At 42.5% G+C, this 18,361-nt stretch overlaps 1 protein-coding gene across 1 annotated transcript in view; it reads right to left on the bottom strand.

Moving 5' to 3' along the window:
• The window catches only part of PPP1R12A (protein phosphatase 1 regulatory subunit 12A), a 220,682-nt gene extending 202,565 nt beyond the window's left edge, over window positions 1-18,117 (bottom strand). Inside the window, exon 1 of the mRNA XM_073619994.1 lies at window positions 17,604-18,117. Within this exon, the coding sequence (XP_073476095.1) occupies window positions 17,604-17,840 (237 nt within the window). The 5' untranslated portion in view covers window positions 17,841-18,117. The remainder of the gene's footprint in view (window positions 1-17,603) is intronic.
• Between the last annotated feature and the right edge of the window lie 244 nt (window positions 18,118-18,361).

Below are 18,361 nucleotides of genomic sequence, written 5' to 3'. Positions count from 1 at the left end.
TGATCCGAACAGATCTATACTCCCCAGCAGTTTAGGGTTCCCATAAACGCAGTGTTAGCAGGATCAGCCCAGATACCTGCTAGCACCTGCATTTTGCTCCTCGGCCCAGCCCAGCCCAGCCCACCCAAGTGCAGTATCGATCGATCACTGACACTTACAAAACACTAAGCACACATAACTGCAGCGTTCGCAGAGTCAGGCCTGATCCCTGCGATCGCCAACAGTTTTTTGGTAGCGTTTTGAACCAGTCGCTAACAGTCAGGAGCTTTTTTGCCTGCGAGTCTCACTAGTGTACCCCTAAATTTACAGCCCAAAATGGCAAAATCGAAGGTACACTAGTGAAGAGGCCTACAGGTTTCTGAGCATGACAGATAGTGAAGAGGAAGTCACTCATCTGTCAGATTCAGGCTCAGAATACGATCCTGTAGAGGACAGCGGCTCCATGACAGATAGCTCTGACAACGGAGTTGTGGTCCATGCTAAGGTCAGGCGTACCAGACCCCAAACTTCTTCTGTCCTTGAAGTACAAGAACCGCAGGGCTCTCGTATGGAGCAGAGAAGTACTAGTGCCGCTATTCCTTCCGGTGAACTGGAAAGCACCAGCGGCCTAGTACACCCTGGTCGTACATCCAGCACTGCAGTATCACGTGGTGACGTGGCGAGTCCCATAAGTGCAGTTCAAGCTGGCGAGGTGGCAAGCACAAAGTAGTGTCCCGCTGCCACCAAGAAGACTAACACAGGCCCGTCGTGCCCATAGTGCCCTTCCTGCTGCATTCGCCAATCAGAATTGGGAACCCACCACTTCTGCAGCACCCGTACTTCCCCCTTTCACTGGCCAACCCGGAATTCAGGTGGAAACAGTTGACTTTACGCCACTGGATTTTTATTCGCTGTTTTTCACCGAAGATCTCTATAGATCTATTGTGGACCAAAGCGATTTGTACGCTGGTCAACACATCGCCACCATTCCCCAGTCCTCCCTTGCCAGAGATTGGAGACCAATTACGGTTTCCGAATTTAAGACCTTTCTGGGCCTTTCCCTCCTCATGGGCATAACTAAAAAGAGTGAGTTGCGGTCATATTGGTCCACTGACCCAATTCACCATATGCCCGTGTTCTCTGCCTCCATGACCAGGGCACGATACGAGCAGATTTTGCGGTTCATGCACTTCAACGACAATGAACTCTGTCGTCCTCGTGGAGACCCTGGATACGATCGGCTCTACAAAATTCGGCCCCTCGTAAACCACTTCAACCAGCGTTTTGCAGACTTGTTTACTCCCCATCAAGTTGTCTGCGTTATTGAGTCCCTGATTACATTTTCTGGCCGCTTGTCATTCAAACAGTACCTTCCCAGCAAGCGTGCCAGATACGGGGTCAAGATGTATAAGCTCTGTGACAGGGCCACAGGCTATACATGTAGATTTATGGTTTACGAGGGCAAAGATAGTCACGTAGAGCCAACAAACTGCCCTGACTACATAGGAAGTGCTGGCAAGATAGTGTGGGACTTGGGGCCCCCCATATTCGGAAAGGGGTACCACTTGTACGTGGACAATTATTACACAAGCGTGCCACTTTTTAGTCACCTTTTTGATCAACAGATTGGAGCATGTGGCACCGTGCGACCTAATCGCCGGAGCTTTCCCCAGCGGCTTGTAGATTCCCGTCTTAGGCTGGGGGAGAGAGCCTGCTTGCAGTGTAATAATTTGCTCGCTATGAAGTGGAGGGACAATAAGAATGTTTTCGTTCTTACCTCCCTTCATGCAGACACGACAACCCAAATTACTATGGCGACTGGTGTTGTGGAGAAACCCCTCTGTGTCCACGAATATAACCAAAATATGGGAGGGGTGGACCTCAACGACCAGTTGTTAGCGCCGTACCTAGTTGCCCGTAAGGCCAGACGCTGGTACAAAAAAGCGTCTGTTTATTTCAATTGGCTTTGCTGAATGCTCATGTGCTATACAGAGCTTCAGGGCGGACTGGATCCTTCCTTAAATTCCAGGAAGAGATCGTCAGAGCCCTTCTGTTTCCAGACGGTGCTCCACCTCACCTTTCCCAACCAAATGCAGTAAGCCGGCTGCATGAGAGGCATTTTCCTTATGTCCTCCAGAGTACCCCTACCCAACGAGCCCCCCAAAAAAGATGTTGTGTCTGCAGCAAGCGCGGATTTAGGCGTGACACCCGGTATTGTTGTCCCTCCTGTCCTGACAATCCTGGTCTATGCATTGGTGAATGTTTTGAACGCTACCATTCACTAGTTGAGTATTAGCGTAGGGTACAGCACTGCACAGACTAGGACACACTTTCACAGGGTCTCCCAAGATGCCATCGCATTTTGAGAGACCCAAACCTGGTACCAGTTAAAAAAGTTAAAGTTACTAAAAAAAAAAAAAAAAAAAAAAAATAATATATATAAAATAAAAAAACCAAAAAAATAGTTGTTGTTTTATTGTTCTCTCTCTATTCTCTCTCTATTGTTCTGCATTCTATACTGCAATGTTTTATTGTTATGTTTTTATCATGTTTGCTTTATAGGTATGCAATTTTTTTATACTTTGTTTTTTTATTGTTAACCACTTTTTTGTTCTCAGGTACGCCATTCAGCTGCAGAGCGGATTTATTTATCTTGACAGCAACAGCGTTTGCTCCCACGATACATAAAGCCGTGACTCCAGCGCTGTCGGAGGTGATTTCACCACCAGTTACATACTTCAGCATATATGCCGAAGCGTGGGGGCAGCAGTAGGTGGAGGAGCAATTTGCTCCTGCCTTTTGCGGGAGGATGCCCCCATGCTTCGGCATATATATATTTTAGGTAGGCACAGGTTGCGTTATGTGTTTTATTTTTTACTATTTTTTATGTATTTGCTTTGCAGGTATGGTAAGTATTACTGTTATACTGTAATGTTACTTTGTTTTTTGTTAACCATCATTTGCTTAGCAGGTACACCATTTAGTTGCAGCGCGGATTTATTTATCTTGACAGCAGCAGCGTTTGCTCCCAAGATATCTAAAGCCATGACTCCAGCGCTTTCGGAGGTGATTTCACCACCACAGTTACATACTTCAGCATATATGCCGAAGCGTGGGGGCAGCAGTGGGCGGAGGAGCGATTTGCTCCTAACTTTTGCAGGAGGATGCCCCCATGCTTCGGTGTGTATATATATATATATATATATATATATATATATATATATATATATATATATATATATATATATATATATATCTCATGTATGCCCATCATTAGAAGTGGGTGGATGAAGGGAGGTATTCTAATGGTGGGCATACCCACCGATCAATATCTTTTTTTTCGTTCAGCCCACAGGCTGCATGAAAAAAAAAGTTTACAATATATGCCCAACAAGGACCAGCAACGTACTGGTATGTTGCTGGACTTTGAGTGGTTATACCAGAATGATGCCTGCAGGTTTAGGTATCATCTTGGTATCATTCTTTTCAGCCAGCGGTCGGCTTTCATGTAAAAGCAATCCTAGTGGCTAATTAGCCTCCAGACTGCTTTTACAAGCAGTGGGAGGGAATGCCCCCCCCCCCCCACCCCACCGTCTTCCATGTTTTTCTCTGGCTCTCCTGTCCCAACAGGGAACCTGAGAATGCAGCCGGTGATTCGGCCAGCTGACCATAGAGCTGATCAGAGACCAGAATGGCTCCAAACATCTCTATGGCCTAAGAAACCGGAAGCTACGAGCATTTCATGACTTAGATTTCGCCAGATGTAAACAGCGCCATTGGGAAATTGGGAAAGCATTTTATCACACCGATCTTGGTGTGGTCAGATGCTTTGAGGGCAGAGGAGAGATCTAGGGTCTAATAGATCCCAATTTTTTCAAAAAAAGAGTACCTGTCACTACCTATTGCTATCATAGGGGATATTTACATTCCCTGAGATAACAATAAAAATGATTAAAAAAAAATAAAAATGAAAGGAACAGTTTAAAAATAAGATAAAAAAATCAAAAAAATAATAAAGGCGAACGCAAGCGTCGGTCTGGCGTCAAATGTAAACAGCAATTGCACCATGCATGTGAGGTATCACCGTGAAGGTCAGATCGAGGGCTGTAATTTTAGCAGTAGACCTCCTCTGTAAATCTAAAGTGGTAACCTGTAAAGGCTTTTAAAAATGTATTTAGTTTGTCGCCACTGCATGTTTGTGCGCAATTTTAAAGCATGTCATGTTTGGTATCCATGTACTCGGCCTAAGATCATCTTTTTTTTATTTCATCAAACATTTGGGCAATATAGTGTGTTTTAGTGCATTAAAATTTAAAAAAGTGTGTTTTTTCCCCAAAAAATGCGTTTGAAAAATCGCTGCGCAAATACTGTGTGAAAAAAAAAAAATGAACCACCCACCATTTTAATCTGTAGGGCATTTGCTTTAAAAAAATATATAATGTTTGGGGGTTCAAAGTAATTTTATTGCAAAAAAAAAAAATAATTTTTTCATGTAAACAAAAAGTGTCAGAAAGGGCTTTGTCTTCAAGTGGTTAGAAGAGTGGGTGATGTGTGACATAAGCTTCTAAATGTTGTGCATAAAATGCCAGGACAGTTCAAAACTCCCCCCCCAAATGACCCCATTTTGGAAAGTAGACACCCCAAGCTATTTGCTGAGAGGCATGTCGAGTCCATGGAATATTTTATATTGTGACACAAGTTGCGGCAAAAAGACAATTTTTTTTTTTTTTTTGCACAAAGTTGTCACTAAATGATATATCGCTCAAACATGCCATGGGAATATGTGAAATTACACCCCAAAATAAATTCTGTTGCTTCTCCTGAGTACGGGGATACCACATGTGAGACTTTTTGGGAGCCTAGCCGCGTAAGGGACCCCGAAAACCAAGCACCGCCTTCAGGCTTTCTAAGGGCGTAAATTTTTGATTTCACTCTTCACTGCCTATCACAGTTTCGGAGGCCATGGAATGCCCAGATGGCACAACACCCCTCCCCCCCCCCCCCCAATGACCCCATTTTGGAAAATAGACACCCAAAGCTATTTGCTGAGAGGTATAATGAGTATTTTGCAGACCTCACTTTTTGTCACAAACTTTTGAAAATTGAAAAAAGAAAAAAAAAAAATACATTTTTCTTGTCTTTCTTCATTTTCAAAAAAAAAACGAGAGCTGCAAAATACTCACCATGCCTCTCAGCAAATAGCTTGGGGTGTCTACTTTCCAAAATGGGGTCATTTTGGGGGGTTTTGTGCTATCTTGGCATTTTATGGCCTTCGAAACTGATAGGTAGTGAGGAGTGAAATTAAAAATTTACGCCCTTAGAAATCCTGAAGGCGGTGACTGGATTTCGGGGCCCCGTATGAAGCTAGGCTCCCAAAAAGTGCCACACATGTGGTATCCCCATACTCAGGAGAAGCAGCAGAATGTATTTTGGGGTGTAATTCCACATATGCCCATGGCATGTTTGAGCAATATCATTTAGTGATAACTTTGTGCAAAAAAAAAATTATGTCACTTTTCCGCAACTTGTGTCAAAATATAAAATATTCCATGGACTCAACATGCCTCTCAGCAAATAGCTTGGGGTGTCTACTTTCCAAAATGGGGTCATTTGGGGGGGGGGGGGGGGGGTTTGTGCCATCTGGGCATTTTATGGCCTTCAAAACTGTGATAGGTAGTGAGGAGTGAAATCACAACTTTACGCCCTTAGAAATCCTGAAGGCAGTGCTTGGTTTTCGGGGCTCCGTACGCAGCTAGGCTCCCAAAAACTCCCACACATGTGGTATCCCCGTACTCAGGAGAATCAGCAGAATGTATTTTGGGGTGCAATTCCACATACGCCCATGGCCTGTGTGAGCAATATATCATTTAGTGACAACTTTTTGTAAATTTTTTTTTTGTCATTATTCAATCACTTGGGACAAAAAAATTAAATATTCAATGGGCTCAACATGCCTCTCAGCAATTTCCTTGGAGTGTCTACTTTCCAAAATGGGGTCATTTGGGGGGGGGGGGGGTTTGTATTGCCCTGCCATTTTAGTACCTCAAGAAATGACATAGGCAGTCAAAAACTAAAAGCTGTGTAAATTCCAGAAAATGTACCCTAGTTTGTAGACGCTATAACTTTTGCGCAAACTAATAAATATACGCTTATTGACATTTTTTTTACCAAAGACATGTGGCCGAATACATTTTGGCCTAAATGTATGACTAAAATTGAGTTTACTGGATTTTTTATAACAAAAAGTAGAAAATATCTTTTTTTTTCAAAATTTTCAGTCTTTTTCCGTTTATAGCGCAGAAAATAAAAACGACAGAGGTGATCAAATACCATCAAAAGAAAGCTCTATTTGTGGGAAGAAAAGGACACAAATTTTGTTTGGGTACAGCATTGCATGACCGCGCAATTAGCAGTTAAAGCGACGCAGTGCCAAATTGTAAAAAGTGCTCTGGTCAGGCAGGGGGTAAATCCTTCCGGGGGTGAAGTGGTTAAAGGGGTTGTAAACCCTCGTGTTTTTCCACCCAATGCATCCTATGCATTAAGGTGAAAAACCTGTCATGCAGCAGGTGTCACATAGCAGTGACACCTATACCGAAATCAGGAGATAGGGTCTCCTCCAGCCCCTCCCATTTTGCATTCGTCACCAGTCAGGTGACCTCTAGTTTCTGCCCCCCCAGCCATGCCGTGAACTGAATGGGCAGCTGCAAAGAGGCTGAGTGGGTGGCCGCGGGCTCCAGGAACAGCCCAGCTGGGTGGCTGCAGAGAGGCTGGGAGAGCAGTGCGGGCTTCAGGAACAGCCCTGGATTCGGTGACCCCTGGCAAATCATCATTCGACCCCTGAGGGGGTCCCAACCCCCAGGTTGAAAACCATTGCTCTAAGCTAATGTTACCTGGTGCCGTCTCAGGAAATGCAGGAAGATGACCAAGCTGCTGTGTTACTGGGATAGACAGGGAAGTGGACAGGGTGGGATTTAATTTAAATCAGAATTTTTAAAGCGCAGTAAAAGTAAACAGTCATCTCTGTCCCGTAGCAGATTCTCCTCTGACCCGCTGTTGACTCACCGACCGTCCCATTCACTTAATGGGGCGGCTGGTGATGTGTCAGTGATGCAAGGTGAGGGACGTGGCGGCAGCAGCAAAGTGGATGCCCGCTAAATGGCGCTGCCATGATGGATCTGAAATGACAGGTGCTCTTTAACCACTTGTCACCCAGGCCAATTCTGACATTTCTCTCCTACATGTAAAAAGCATCTTTTTTTGCTAGAAAAATACATAGAACCCCCAAACATTATATATTTTTTTTTTAGCAGAGACCCTAGAGAATACAAATGGCAGTCATTGCAACTTTTTATCTCGCGCAGTATTCACGCAGCAATTCTTCAAACGCTTTTTTTGGAAAAAAAGGCCTTCATGCTATTAAAAAAAAAAAAAAAAAAAACAAACAGTAAAGTTAGCCCAATTTTTTTGCATAATTTGAAAAATGATCTTACGCCGAGTAAACAGATACCCAACATGTCACGCTTCAAATTTGCACACGCTTGTGGACTGGCGCCAAACTTTGATACTTAGAGATCCCCATAAGTAACGCTTTAAATTTTTTTACTGGTTACATGTTTTGAGTTACAGAGGAGGTCTAGGGCTAGAATTATTGCACTTGCTCCAACGTTTAAAAACAAACAATAACTTCCTTCAAAAAAAAAAAAAAAATGTCATTTTAAGAACGTTCGTTCAATTTTCTAATCGTTAGTGGGGTCAAATCGACGTTCATTTTCAACCACAGCGACGGGAACATTTGGAAATAATAGAAAACGTCTTGGTCAAAGGAACTTTCAGACAGTGTATGTGGTTTTCGTTCAGAAATTACATTAGTTTTAAAAACAGAATGTTAAAAAACAAGTGAAAAATTCAAACAACATTCTTTCATTCAGTGAATGTACAAAGATTGAATATTCTCGTCTGAAAATTGATCCGTGTGGCCAGCATAAGGCTCAGTACACACCTATGCAGTTTGCTTTTGATCTGTTTCTGCAGTGCTTTTTGCTGTGCGTTTTGATTTTTGAACACGTGATTTTGCTGCGATTTGCGTTTTTGCATTTTTTTTGGCCAATTTGTTGTTGGGCAGATTAAAAAACACAAATTGCTGCAAAAAATGCATTACATGCGTTTCTGCAGCTTCTCCATTGAAATATATTGAACCAAAAAAGCACCGTTTTGCGTTTAAAAAAAAAGTCCCCTGACCCTTTCCAAATACGCAGCGGCTGAAAAAAAGCATAGATGTGAACGTGTCCAATGGGAAACCATGTAAATGAACTGTAGTGCGTTTCTGCAAAAAGCACCAAAAAACACATAGATAAGAACCAGGTCTAAGACGTTTAGTAACATAATGGGGTTAGAAAACTAAAATTAGCCCTTTATAGTACAAAAAAGCAGATAATCACTATTTTTTTTACTGTAGAACTGTGAAAGTAATATTTACAGTAGCGATTTGCTCTTTTTGTACTATAAAGGGCTCATTTTAGTTTGTTTTTAACCCCATTATGTTAGTGGCCGATTAATCGATTATGGAAATAGTAACCGATTAATTTCATAAATCGATTAGTTGTCGATTAATCGATTAGTTGTTTCAGCCCTAGTTCGTCACTCTTAAAAACAATCAAGCAGCGAACAGCCAATACCATCATTCTTATGGTGTAGGGAATCGCCGCCACTAAAAGATGATATCTGAATGATACCTGTAGCTGCAGGCATCATTCAGATATCCCGCTCAAAGTCAAGGACGTCATATGACGGCCGGCGGGGCGGGAAGTAGTTAAATGTAAGGACTCATTCTTGCTGGTAGTTAGAATCTTTAAAGTGGTTGTAAAGGCAGAAGGTTTTTTTTTTATCTTAAGGCATTCTGTGCATTAAGATAAAGACTTCTGTGTGCAGCAGCCCCCCTAATATTACCTGAGGTCCCTCTCGGTCCAGCGATGTACACGAGTGTCTCAGCCATCTGAGTTGCTCCTTCCTGATTGGCCGAGACACAGCAGCGGTGCCATTGGCGTCAAAGTCAGCTAGCCAATCAGGAGAGAGAGGGGGCTGGGCCAGAATGGGTCATGTCTGAAAGGACACAGGGAGCTGTGACTCAGCTCGGGTGCCCCCATAGCAAGCTGTTTGCTGTGGGGGCACTGAACAGAACGGAGGGGCCAGGAGCACAGAAGAGGAGAGTTGAGGATCCAAGCTGCTCTGTGCAAATCCACTGCAACAGAGCAGGCAAGTATAACATGTTTATTATTTTAATAGGAATAAAAAAAATAGAATAGGCTGTCAGGTTAGTAAAACAGCGATATCAGAACCGATATAATCATACAGTTTACAGTTTGTAGTGTACATAGATTTGTAAAACAATGAGATTAAGGAATATTCCTGAACTTTGGTTCATCTCATGGTTATTGTGAAATTGTGTGAATGCATCAATTCAGTGCATGTTATCTCAGCTTGCAGATCTTGGATTCATTGATTACATTTTTGGTAAACTCAAATATTGCAGAATATACAGCCTCATGCTACATAACTAAGCTCCATTTCATGCTGAATAAACTAAATTATTAAAGCGTCTTAAACGATCTTTAGATTTTTACTCCAAAAGCATAAAAAAAAAAAAAAAAAAAAAAAGTTTTTTTTTTTTTTTTAAATCATTGATTTATATCTACCCTGGGAAGTGGAAGCATCTGTATAATTACCTTGTACACTGAAAAAAGTGCAAAGGCAATGGAATGGACTATACACAACAGACGTCTTATGTGACAATGCAATATCAACAACAGCAACATAGCCGGATGGAGAAAACTATCCCGGTAAAAAAATAAAAACAAAAATGTGCCCATTTGTGTCATACTTAAAGTGGTGTTCCGGCCGAAATTATACTTTTTAAATAAAAATACCCCTATAATACACAAGCTTAATGTATTCTAGTAAAGTTAGTCTGTAAACTAAGGTCTGTTTTGTTAGTTTATAGCAGTAGTTTGTTATTTTATAAACTTACAGCAGGCCGTGGCCATCTTAAGTCTGGGCATCTGAAGCCAGACTGTATTTCTTCCTGGATCTCATCCTTGCAGATCTCGCACATGCTCAGTGCAGCACAAGCAGTGTAATAGGTTTCAGGTCAGGTTTCCATAGCAACGGCAGTGTCAGAGGAAGTTGCCGCCCCTTCCCAAAAGGCATTGTAAACAGGAAATGATGCAATGGGCCGCGGCCAGGGAGGAGGAAGTGAAAAATGAATACAGCAGATATACAGTAAGTGCTGAGAAAAAAAATTTAAAAATATCCAATTCGTTTACAGTGGACAGTTTAGTGAGGGATGCTGAAGAGTTGTAAAAGTGGGTGGAACTCCACTTTAAAAAGGACCTATTCAGACTGCTGGTGTGCAAAACCGTGTTGAAGCAACCCACTCATTCAGAATGAACTGCCACGAAACTGCAATGCATTTTTTAATGGACATGAAAAATTATTATATATACACACACGCATCTCACAAGAGTACACCCCTCACATTTTTTGTAAATATATTATATCCTTTCATGTGACAACACTGAAGAAATTACACTTTGCTACAATGTAAAGTAGTGAGTGTACAGCTTGTATAACAGTGTAAATTTGTGTCCCCTTAAAATAACTCACACAGCTATTAATGTCTAAACCACTGGCAACAAAAGTGAGTACACCCCTAAGTGAAAATGTCCAAATTGGGCCCAATTAGCCATTTTCCCTCCCCGGTGTCATGTGACTCGTTGGTGTTACAAGGTCTCAGGTGTGAATGGGGAGCAGGTGTGTTAAATTTGGTATTATCGCTCTCACTCCCTCATACTGGTCACTGGAAGTTCAACATGGCAAAGAGCTCTCTGAGGATCTGAAAAAAAGAATTGTTGCTCTACATAAAGATGGCCTAGGCTATAAGAAGATTGCCAAGACCCTGAAACTGAGCTGCAGCACGGTGGCCAAGACCATACAGTGGTTTAACAGGACAGGTTCCACAATGGTTGACCAAAGAAGTTGAGTGCACATGCTCAGCATCATAACCAGAAGTTGTCTTTGGGAAATAGACATATATGGGCTAGCAGCATTGTTGCAGAGGTTGCAGAGGTTGAAGGGGTGGAGGGTTAGCCTGTCGGTGCTCCGACCATACGCAGCACACTGCATCAAATTGGTCTGCGTGGCTGTCGTCCCCGAAGGAAGCCTCTTCTAAAGATGCTGCACAAGAAAGCCGCCAAACAGTTTGCTGAAGCAGACTAAGGACATGGATTACTGAAACCATGTCCTGTGGGCTGATGAGACCAAGATAAACTTATTTGGTTCAGATAGTGTCAAGCGTGTGTGGCGGAAACCAGGTGAGTACAAAGACAAGTGTCTTGCCTACAGTGAAGCATGGTGGTGGGAGTGTTATGGTCTAGGGCTGCATGAGTGCTGCTGGTACTGGGGGGGCTACAGTTCATTGAAGGAACCATGAATGCCAACGTGTACTGTGACATACTGAAGCAGAGCATGATCCCCTCCCTTCAGAGACTGGGCAGCAGGGCAGTATTCCAACATGATAACGACCCCAAACACACCTCCAAGACGACCACTGCCTCGCTAAAGAAGCTGAGGGTAAAGGTGATGGACTGGCCAAGCATGTCTCCAAATCTAAACCCTATTGAGCATCTGTGGGGAATCCTCAAATGGAAGGTGGAGGAGCAAAAGGTCGCTAAAATCCACCAGCTCTGTGATGTCATCATGGAGGAGTGGAAGAGGACTCCAGTGGCAACCTGTGAAGCTCTGGTGAACTCCATGCCCAAGAGGGTTAAGGCAGTGCTGGAAAATAATGGAGGACACACAAAACATTGACACTTTGAGCCCAATTAGAACATTTTCACTTAGGGGTGTACTCACTTTTGTTGCCAGCGGTTTAGATATTAATGGCTGTGTGTGGAGTTATTTTGAGGGGACAGCAAATTTACACTGTTATACAAGCTGTACACTCACTACTTTACATTGTAGCAAAGTGTCATTTCTTCAGCACATTAAAAGAAAATATTAACAAAAATGTTAGGGGTGTACTCACTTTTGTGAGATACTGTTATATATACACACAAATATTGTCAAAAGTATTGGGACGCCTGCCTTTACACACAAATGAACTTTGATGGCATCCCAGTCTTCGTCTGTAGGGTTCAATATCAAGTTGGCCTACCCCTTGCTATAATGGCTTCAACTCTTCTGGGAAGGTTGTCCACAAGGTTTAGGAGCATGGTGTATGATAATGTTTGACCATTCTTCCAGAAGCGCATTTGTGAGGTTGGGCACTGACATGGACGAGAAGGCCTGGCTCACAGTCTCAGCTCCAATTCATCCCAAAGATGTTCTGGCGGATTGAGGTCAGGACTGTGCAGGCCAGTCAAGTTCCTCCACCCCAAACTTGCTCATCCATGTCTTTATGGACCTTGCTTTGTGCACTGGTGCACAGTCATGTTGGAACAGGAAAGGGCCATACCCAAACTGTTCCCACAAAGTTGGAAGCATGAAATTGTCTTGGTATACTGATGCCTTAAATGTTCCCTTCACTAGAGCCAGCTTCTGTAGAAGGGTCATGACTGAAAAAAATGTCTGCTGATCGGCTCCCAATCAGTGATTTTGGCCAATGGCTGAGAGCACTGACTGGAGTGTTCTGGCCGGGGGGAGGAGTGTCAGAACACTAGCACAGCAGGGGAGATCGCTGTACTAATATTAGAATGTTAATACAGCGGCTCTGATCTGAGCTGTCAGTTTTTTTCTGTTCAGCCTGCCGAGTTGAATGAAGAGAGACTAGTAGTGTGTACAGGGCTTATAATACTTTGTCTACATGTGACTCGCTTTAAAGGCGAAGTTCACCTTTTTTTCTAAATTTCAGCTCACCTATGTAACAATATAGCATTAATGTACTACTTTTGCAAAATAAAACAGCTTTCCATTAGTTCTACACAGGCTTACCTCACTCTTTATAGCCATTTAAAAACACTGCTCGATTACTTCTGCCTTACTTCCTGGACAGACTTTAGGTCATGACACAGGAAGGCGTTGACCAGCTGAGGGTAGATGATGCAGGTTGTGTGCCAATGAGATCAGCTGGTCAACTCCTTTGTGTGTTATGGCCTAAAGTCTGTCCAGGAAGTAAGGCAGAAGTAATTGAGTAGGGTTTTTTATACAGCTATGAAGAGTGTGAGGTAAGCCTGTGTAGAATTGAAAGTGGATTTTTGCAAAATAAGTACATTAATGCTACTTATTACATTGTTACATAGGGGAGCTAAAGTTTAGAAAGAAAAAAAAAAATGGTATACTTGGCCTTTAAAGTACATTTTCAAAAGTACTTTTCAAAAGGCGACAATGGCAGCATTAATGCTTCTGTTATGACATGTTTCCTTCAAGAGAGACTGTTTCTTTGAGACTTTAAATCGGAAAAAGGAGGGAATTACTACTCAACTTAAAACCAATCTTTAGAAAGTTTACAGCACCCAGTCAGCAACTATAGTGCACTAGATACAATTGTTTAAAAGAAAAATTATTTCACATACATGTGTGAAACTCAAATATAAAGTTACAACTGTAGGTAGTTCCAAAAAACTAAAACATTCTAAACATTTTTACAATACTAATTGAATTCACTGAGCAAATATCTAATGCAACAGGAGCCTGACTCAAGTGCTCAGCACCTCATGCATTATCTCCTATTGCTAACCTGCCCTTATTTGGCCAACACAGAGAGATACCAATCAGCAAGCTACAAAACATAACATTAACATACACAACACATTCATTTTGAGACAACTTGACTGCTAACATCTTTAAACAACTCTTCTTTGCATTGGAACCTAGAAAACCAATATATTACAGCATTAGGAAAACAAGCTGAGACGAGCTTGACAATTTTTTAGACCCTTGAACAGTGAAAACCCTCTTCAACTTTTCCCATAACAATTTACTGGCAGGTAGTCTGAATGAAAGTGCTTTGTAATGTAAAAGGGGGTTAATGTATACTGTAATAAGCCAGTTACAATTAACCAGTCACTTGTTTTACCATCTCAACATAATGCAATTGTTTTTTCTTTGCAAGTTAAAAGATAGCAAATATACTATAAAAATGTCATCAAGCAAAAAAAACATTTGTTAGAAAAAAAAAAAATACATGTGTAATAACTAACCATTAAACCACCTGTAAAGAGAAATGCTGCCCTAATTATAAAGGTTCATCAAAACACCAATGACCACACAAATTACAAACCACAAAATTCACTTGTGTCAAACATGTTAAGCAAACAAATGCAAATGAAACCAACAAGTTGGTAGCCAACTGCTGCCAATTTCTCTACTTCAATTTAACATTAGGTACTTATTTCTGGACTTGTTAAAACTATTATCACAACAGGGTGTCAAAGAACTAAGGAAAATAAAATGGGCAGATGAAATCACACCCCCCCCAACCAAAGCATTCAATTACATTACAAGGAAAAACTATTTGTAAACATACCACGCCTATGATGACATTTCTTAGAAGGGTTCACAGAATCTAAAGTGACAATGAACTGCTAAGCTGACTGTAAAAAATGTATGTAATGTGCCACAGGTTGTTTTTTATGCAGGTCATGCTATAACTAGTAGGATGTCACATTCATCTAGACTTGGATGAAAGGAAAAAAAAAGGCTTCAACGTTGCAAAACAAGCGGTTTCTATAGTTTAGTGTCAGAACATACCCCCTGCATTTACAGCCACAAAAGTATTGGTGGCAAAAAACTTTTCCAATTGATCTCTCAAGGTAGGAGCATCTAGTTCTAGCTGAGAACCCATCGGATCAATGTGCCACACACAAAGAAGTGCATTTCAATCGAGTATTGCAAGATATGATCACAATCTATTGAATGGATCTCAGTTTTCCCCATGCAATCTTAGGATTTGATTGATCAATCTGACACAAATTAATAAAAAAATGCATCTCAGAGCTGACGTTGTTAATAATTTTAGGCTCTGGCAGTTTGATTGATCTGATCTAAATCAGGTCTAACTCCATTGGAAGGGAAGAGTTAGGATCTTCTGTCATTTGTCTCTATTGGAAAGATTCACCCCTAAAGCAGCACAGTGGCTTAGTGGTTAGCACTTCTGCTTTGCAGAGCTAGGGTCCTTGGTTCAGGAAATCATCTGCATGAAGTTTCCTCACACATTTCAAAAGACATCCTGGTAGGTTAACTGGCTGAACTGAATGCAGCCTCACCTCCTCCTAAGTGGTCTGAATGCCCAAGGAGATATGCACTATACAAATCAAACTATTTGTAAGGGAGACCATTGTCACCAAATAAAAAAAAGCAGAGAAATCCAAAATTTGAGAGTTGTCTTTAGAACAAGAGGTAAAGTTACATCTTCAAATGGGGACACCTGTTCTGTAGATTAGGAGATTTCCTCTAAGGCTAGGTTGACAAAATCACGCTCTTCCCAGACATGCAGAGAAATGCACTACACTTTGAAGCACAGGGTGCCATTAATTCTTTTCCTGCGGGTAGAGCAGTCCATTGAAAAGAATGGGCAGCCCTGCACATAGCATGCATCAAGGCTTAATTAGTGTTACATCTCTGGGGCAGAGGTGAAGGGACATTTCCCCACTCAATCGATCACAGACATCAACCTGGCAGGAAATTCTCTACTTTATACAATAAAAATGCCATGACTATACATACACTCTACTCCAATGAACATGGAACTTCACATGCCAGATGTTGATCTGAGTTACCCTTGTGACTACAGATGCTATGTCCCCGATACTCATTAAAAAAAAGGAGGAAGACACTTGGATGAGAAGAGGCTGCAGGGACCAGTTCAGCAGCAGTGAGGAGCCTTGCTGGAGCAAAGAATCTGCTAGGTAAAACTGATCTTTCAAACCCCCTAGACAGAAACTGGCCTTTAAGCCTTGCAGCAGAGGTGCATTCCCTCAAAGAATTTTTATTTTTCCTGGTTCAGCTACAGGCTCATTTACACCTGCACTGTTCTCTGAAAAGTGATCCGCACAGAACGCTTTTCAGAGAGTAGTGCATGCTCAGCACAGCCACCTCCTGAATGCTTTGACAGCCAAATTATTTGAATGGGAATACAGCTCTGCAAGCCTACCATTTGGCATGCAATTGGGAACATTCCTATTGCGCACGTTCCTGTAGTAGGCTAGGAGTTAAGATGGTTGCTGCAGCAACAGCCTGCTAGGTAACATCATACTTAAATTGCATACAATACTAAAATATAGCCATTGACATAAAAAAAAAAAATATTATACATACATATATATACACACACACACACACACACACATATATTTTATATACACATGAAGTTTATTATACAGACAATATAAAACAAGAACAGTACATCTAATATGTCTACCATAAGGCCCCTTTCACGTATGTGGACCGTTCATTTTATCGGTTGAGTCGCGTTTTTTTCAAATAAAATAAATGGATGAAGTTTACTGTACATCAGTTGCTCATCAGTTTTTTACATCCACTACCAATGCAAAAACTGTCAGTTTACATCTTTTTTTAACGGAACAAAACTAGGGCTTTGATCCGTTTAAAAAAAGAAATAGAGCTAGAGATAGAGATATATATATAGATATATATATATATATATATATATATATATATATCTATATATATATCTCTCTATGTTGATGGATGTGATTGTAAACTGATGTAAATGGATGATCATCCATTTACATCCGTTCTTCTATAGAGATGCATTGATGTCAGCTTTGTCCATTTTTCATTTGCCAAGGGTTCACACATTGTTTACATCCCAATAATCCACATGGATGAATGTGTGAAGTCTTATGGTAGACATGTTGGATATATCTGTGCTTGTTATATATAGGATGTATAATAAACTTCATATTTCTATACAAACGTATGCAGTGCTCTAAATCAATACATGCCTAAAAAGCAAAGAGTCCCCATGGCTAGATTTCAGTATTTTATACAACATCATGAACGTACATATTACCAGCACCCCCCCATGGATCTTCAAAAACAATGCTTTATTCAAGATGATCACAGGAGATGCACAGGACCCAAAATGTTGAACTTTTCTACTGTAATCGGGCTCTCTGCCTCAAAAAAAAGAAGATTGAAATGTAATTTGGGTACAGTGTTGAATTACTGAGTAATCGTCATTCAAAGTGTGACAGCGCTGAAAACTGGCCTGGGCAGGAAGGGGGTAAAAGTATCCGGTGATGACATTTGGATGTCATTTGAAGATCCACGGGGTACTGACAATAAGAACATTGCAGAGTCCTAGTCACACCAAGGAATTGTGGTCAATGGCACCAATGCCCGCTAAATGCAATGGGGGAACAATTTTTGATCATTTGTGCTACACTGCAAAGCATGTACACAGCGTCATCTGACTACTTTGCAACTTAAAGAAGAAGGGGGGGGGGGTAAAATTGAGTTTCAACTCCCTACTTTTGCAGCCCCCCTGCATCTGACTTTGCAAACTAAGCCTTCCTATGACTATGCACTCCCAGGTAAGACAGGGTCTGTGTGTCCTGCAATGAGTAAGGCCCTGATTGGCCAGCCGGTGCAGGGTGACAGAGCCGTACCTGGTGCAGGGCGGTGAGTCCGTCCACATTGGCGTAGTTGATGTCAGCCCCCCGGTCCAGCAGCTTGAGCACCTCCTCGCTGTCCCCGCTTGAGCAGGCGGCCAGGAACACGGCCCCGTCATCGAACTTCACCTTGCTCTTCTTCCGCTTCACGACGTCCGGCTCCAAGTCGGTTTCCGAGCCTATCCAGCGCTTGAGCTGCTCGTTCCTCTTCTGCTTGGCGTCCGCCATCTTCATTCCCTCCCCCCCTCCCCCTCACAGCCCCGGGTGCTGCCCTCTCTTCTCCGAAGCTCTCCTCCGTTCCTCCCCGTGTGGCCTAGGCCTCTTCGGTCGCCTCAGAGGCTGTGTCTCGGCCTGCTCCCGGAGGGGGGGGCCCACACCCAACTTCTCTTCACTGTCACACAGACGTCTGCAGGCCCCGACCGGCTGCGCACACACGACGCGCGCCCGCGACGCTCATCTACATGTTCTCGCGAGATCGCGGAGCTTCGGGAGGTTGTGGACAGCGGTGTGGAAATGGCTCGCCGCCACCGCCTCTGGTTCTGGGAGGAGCCTTGTTGGGTCAGGGAAGGGCGCGATTGGCCGCGGCAGCCCTGACGTCATCTGTGCCTTGTTTGGAGCGAGGTGGATGAGTTGTTACTTGTAGTAAGTGGAGGCAGCGGCTTGTTGTCTGTGTGCTGGCTGGGCGGAGAGCCAGCTGATCCGTCCCGGGGAACACTTCGTCATTGCTTTCCCAGGCACACGGTGATTGCTCTGCT

Source organism: Aquarana catesbeiana, linkage group LG03 (assembly GCF_042186555.1).
Source record: "Aquarana catesbeiana isolate 2022-GZ linkage group LG03, ASM4218655v1, whole genome shotgun sequence".
Classification (NCBI taxonomy): Eukaryota; Metazoa; Chordata; class Amphibia; order Anura; family Ranidae; genus Aquarana; species Aquarana catesbeiana.
This window is presented reverse-complemented; position numbering and strand designations above follow the sequence as displayed.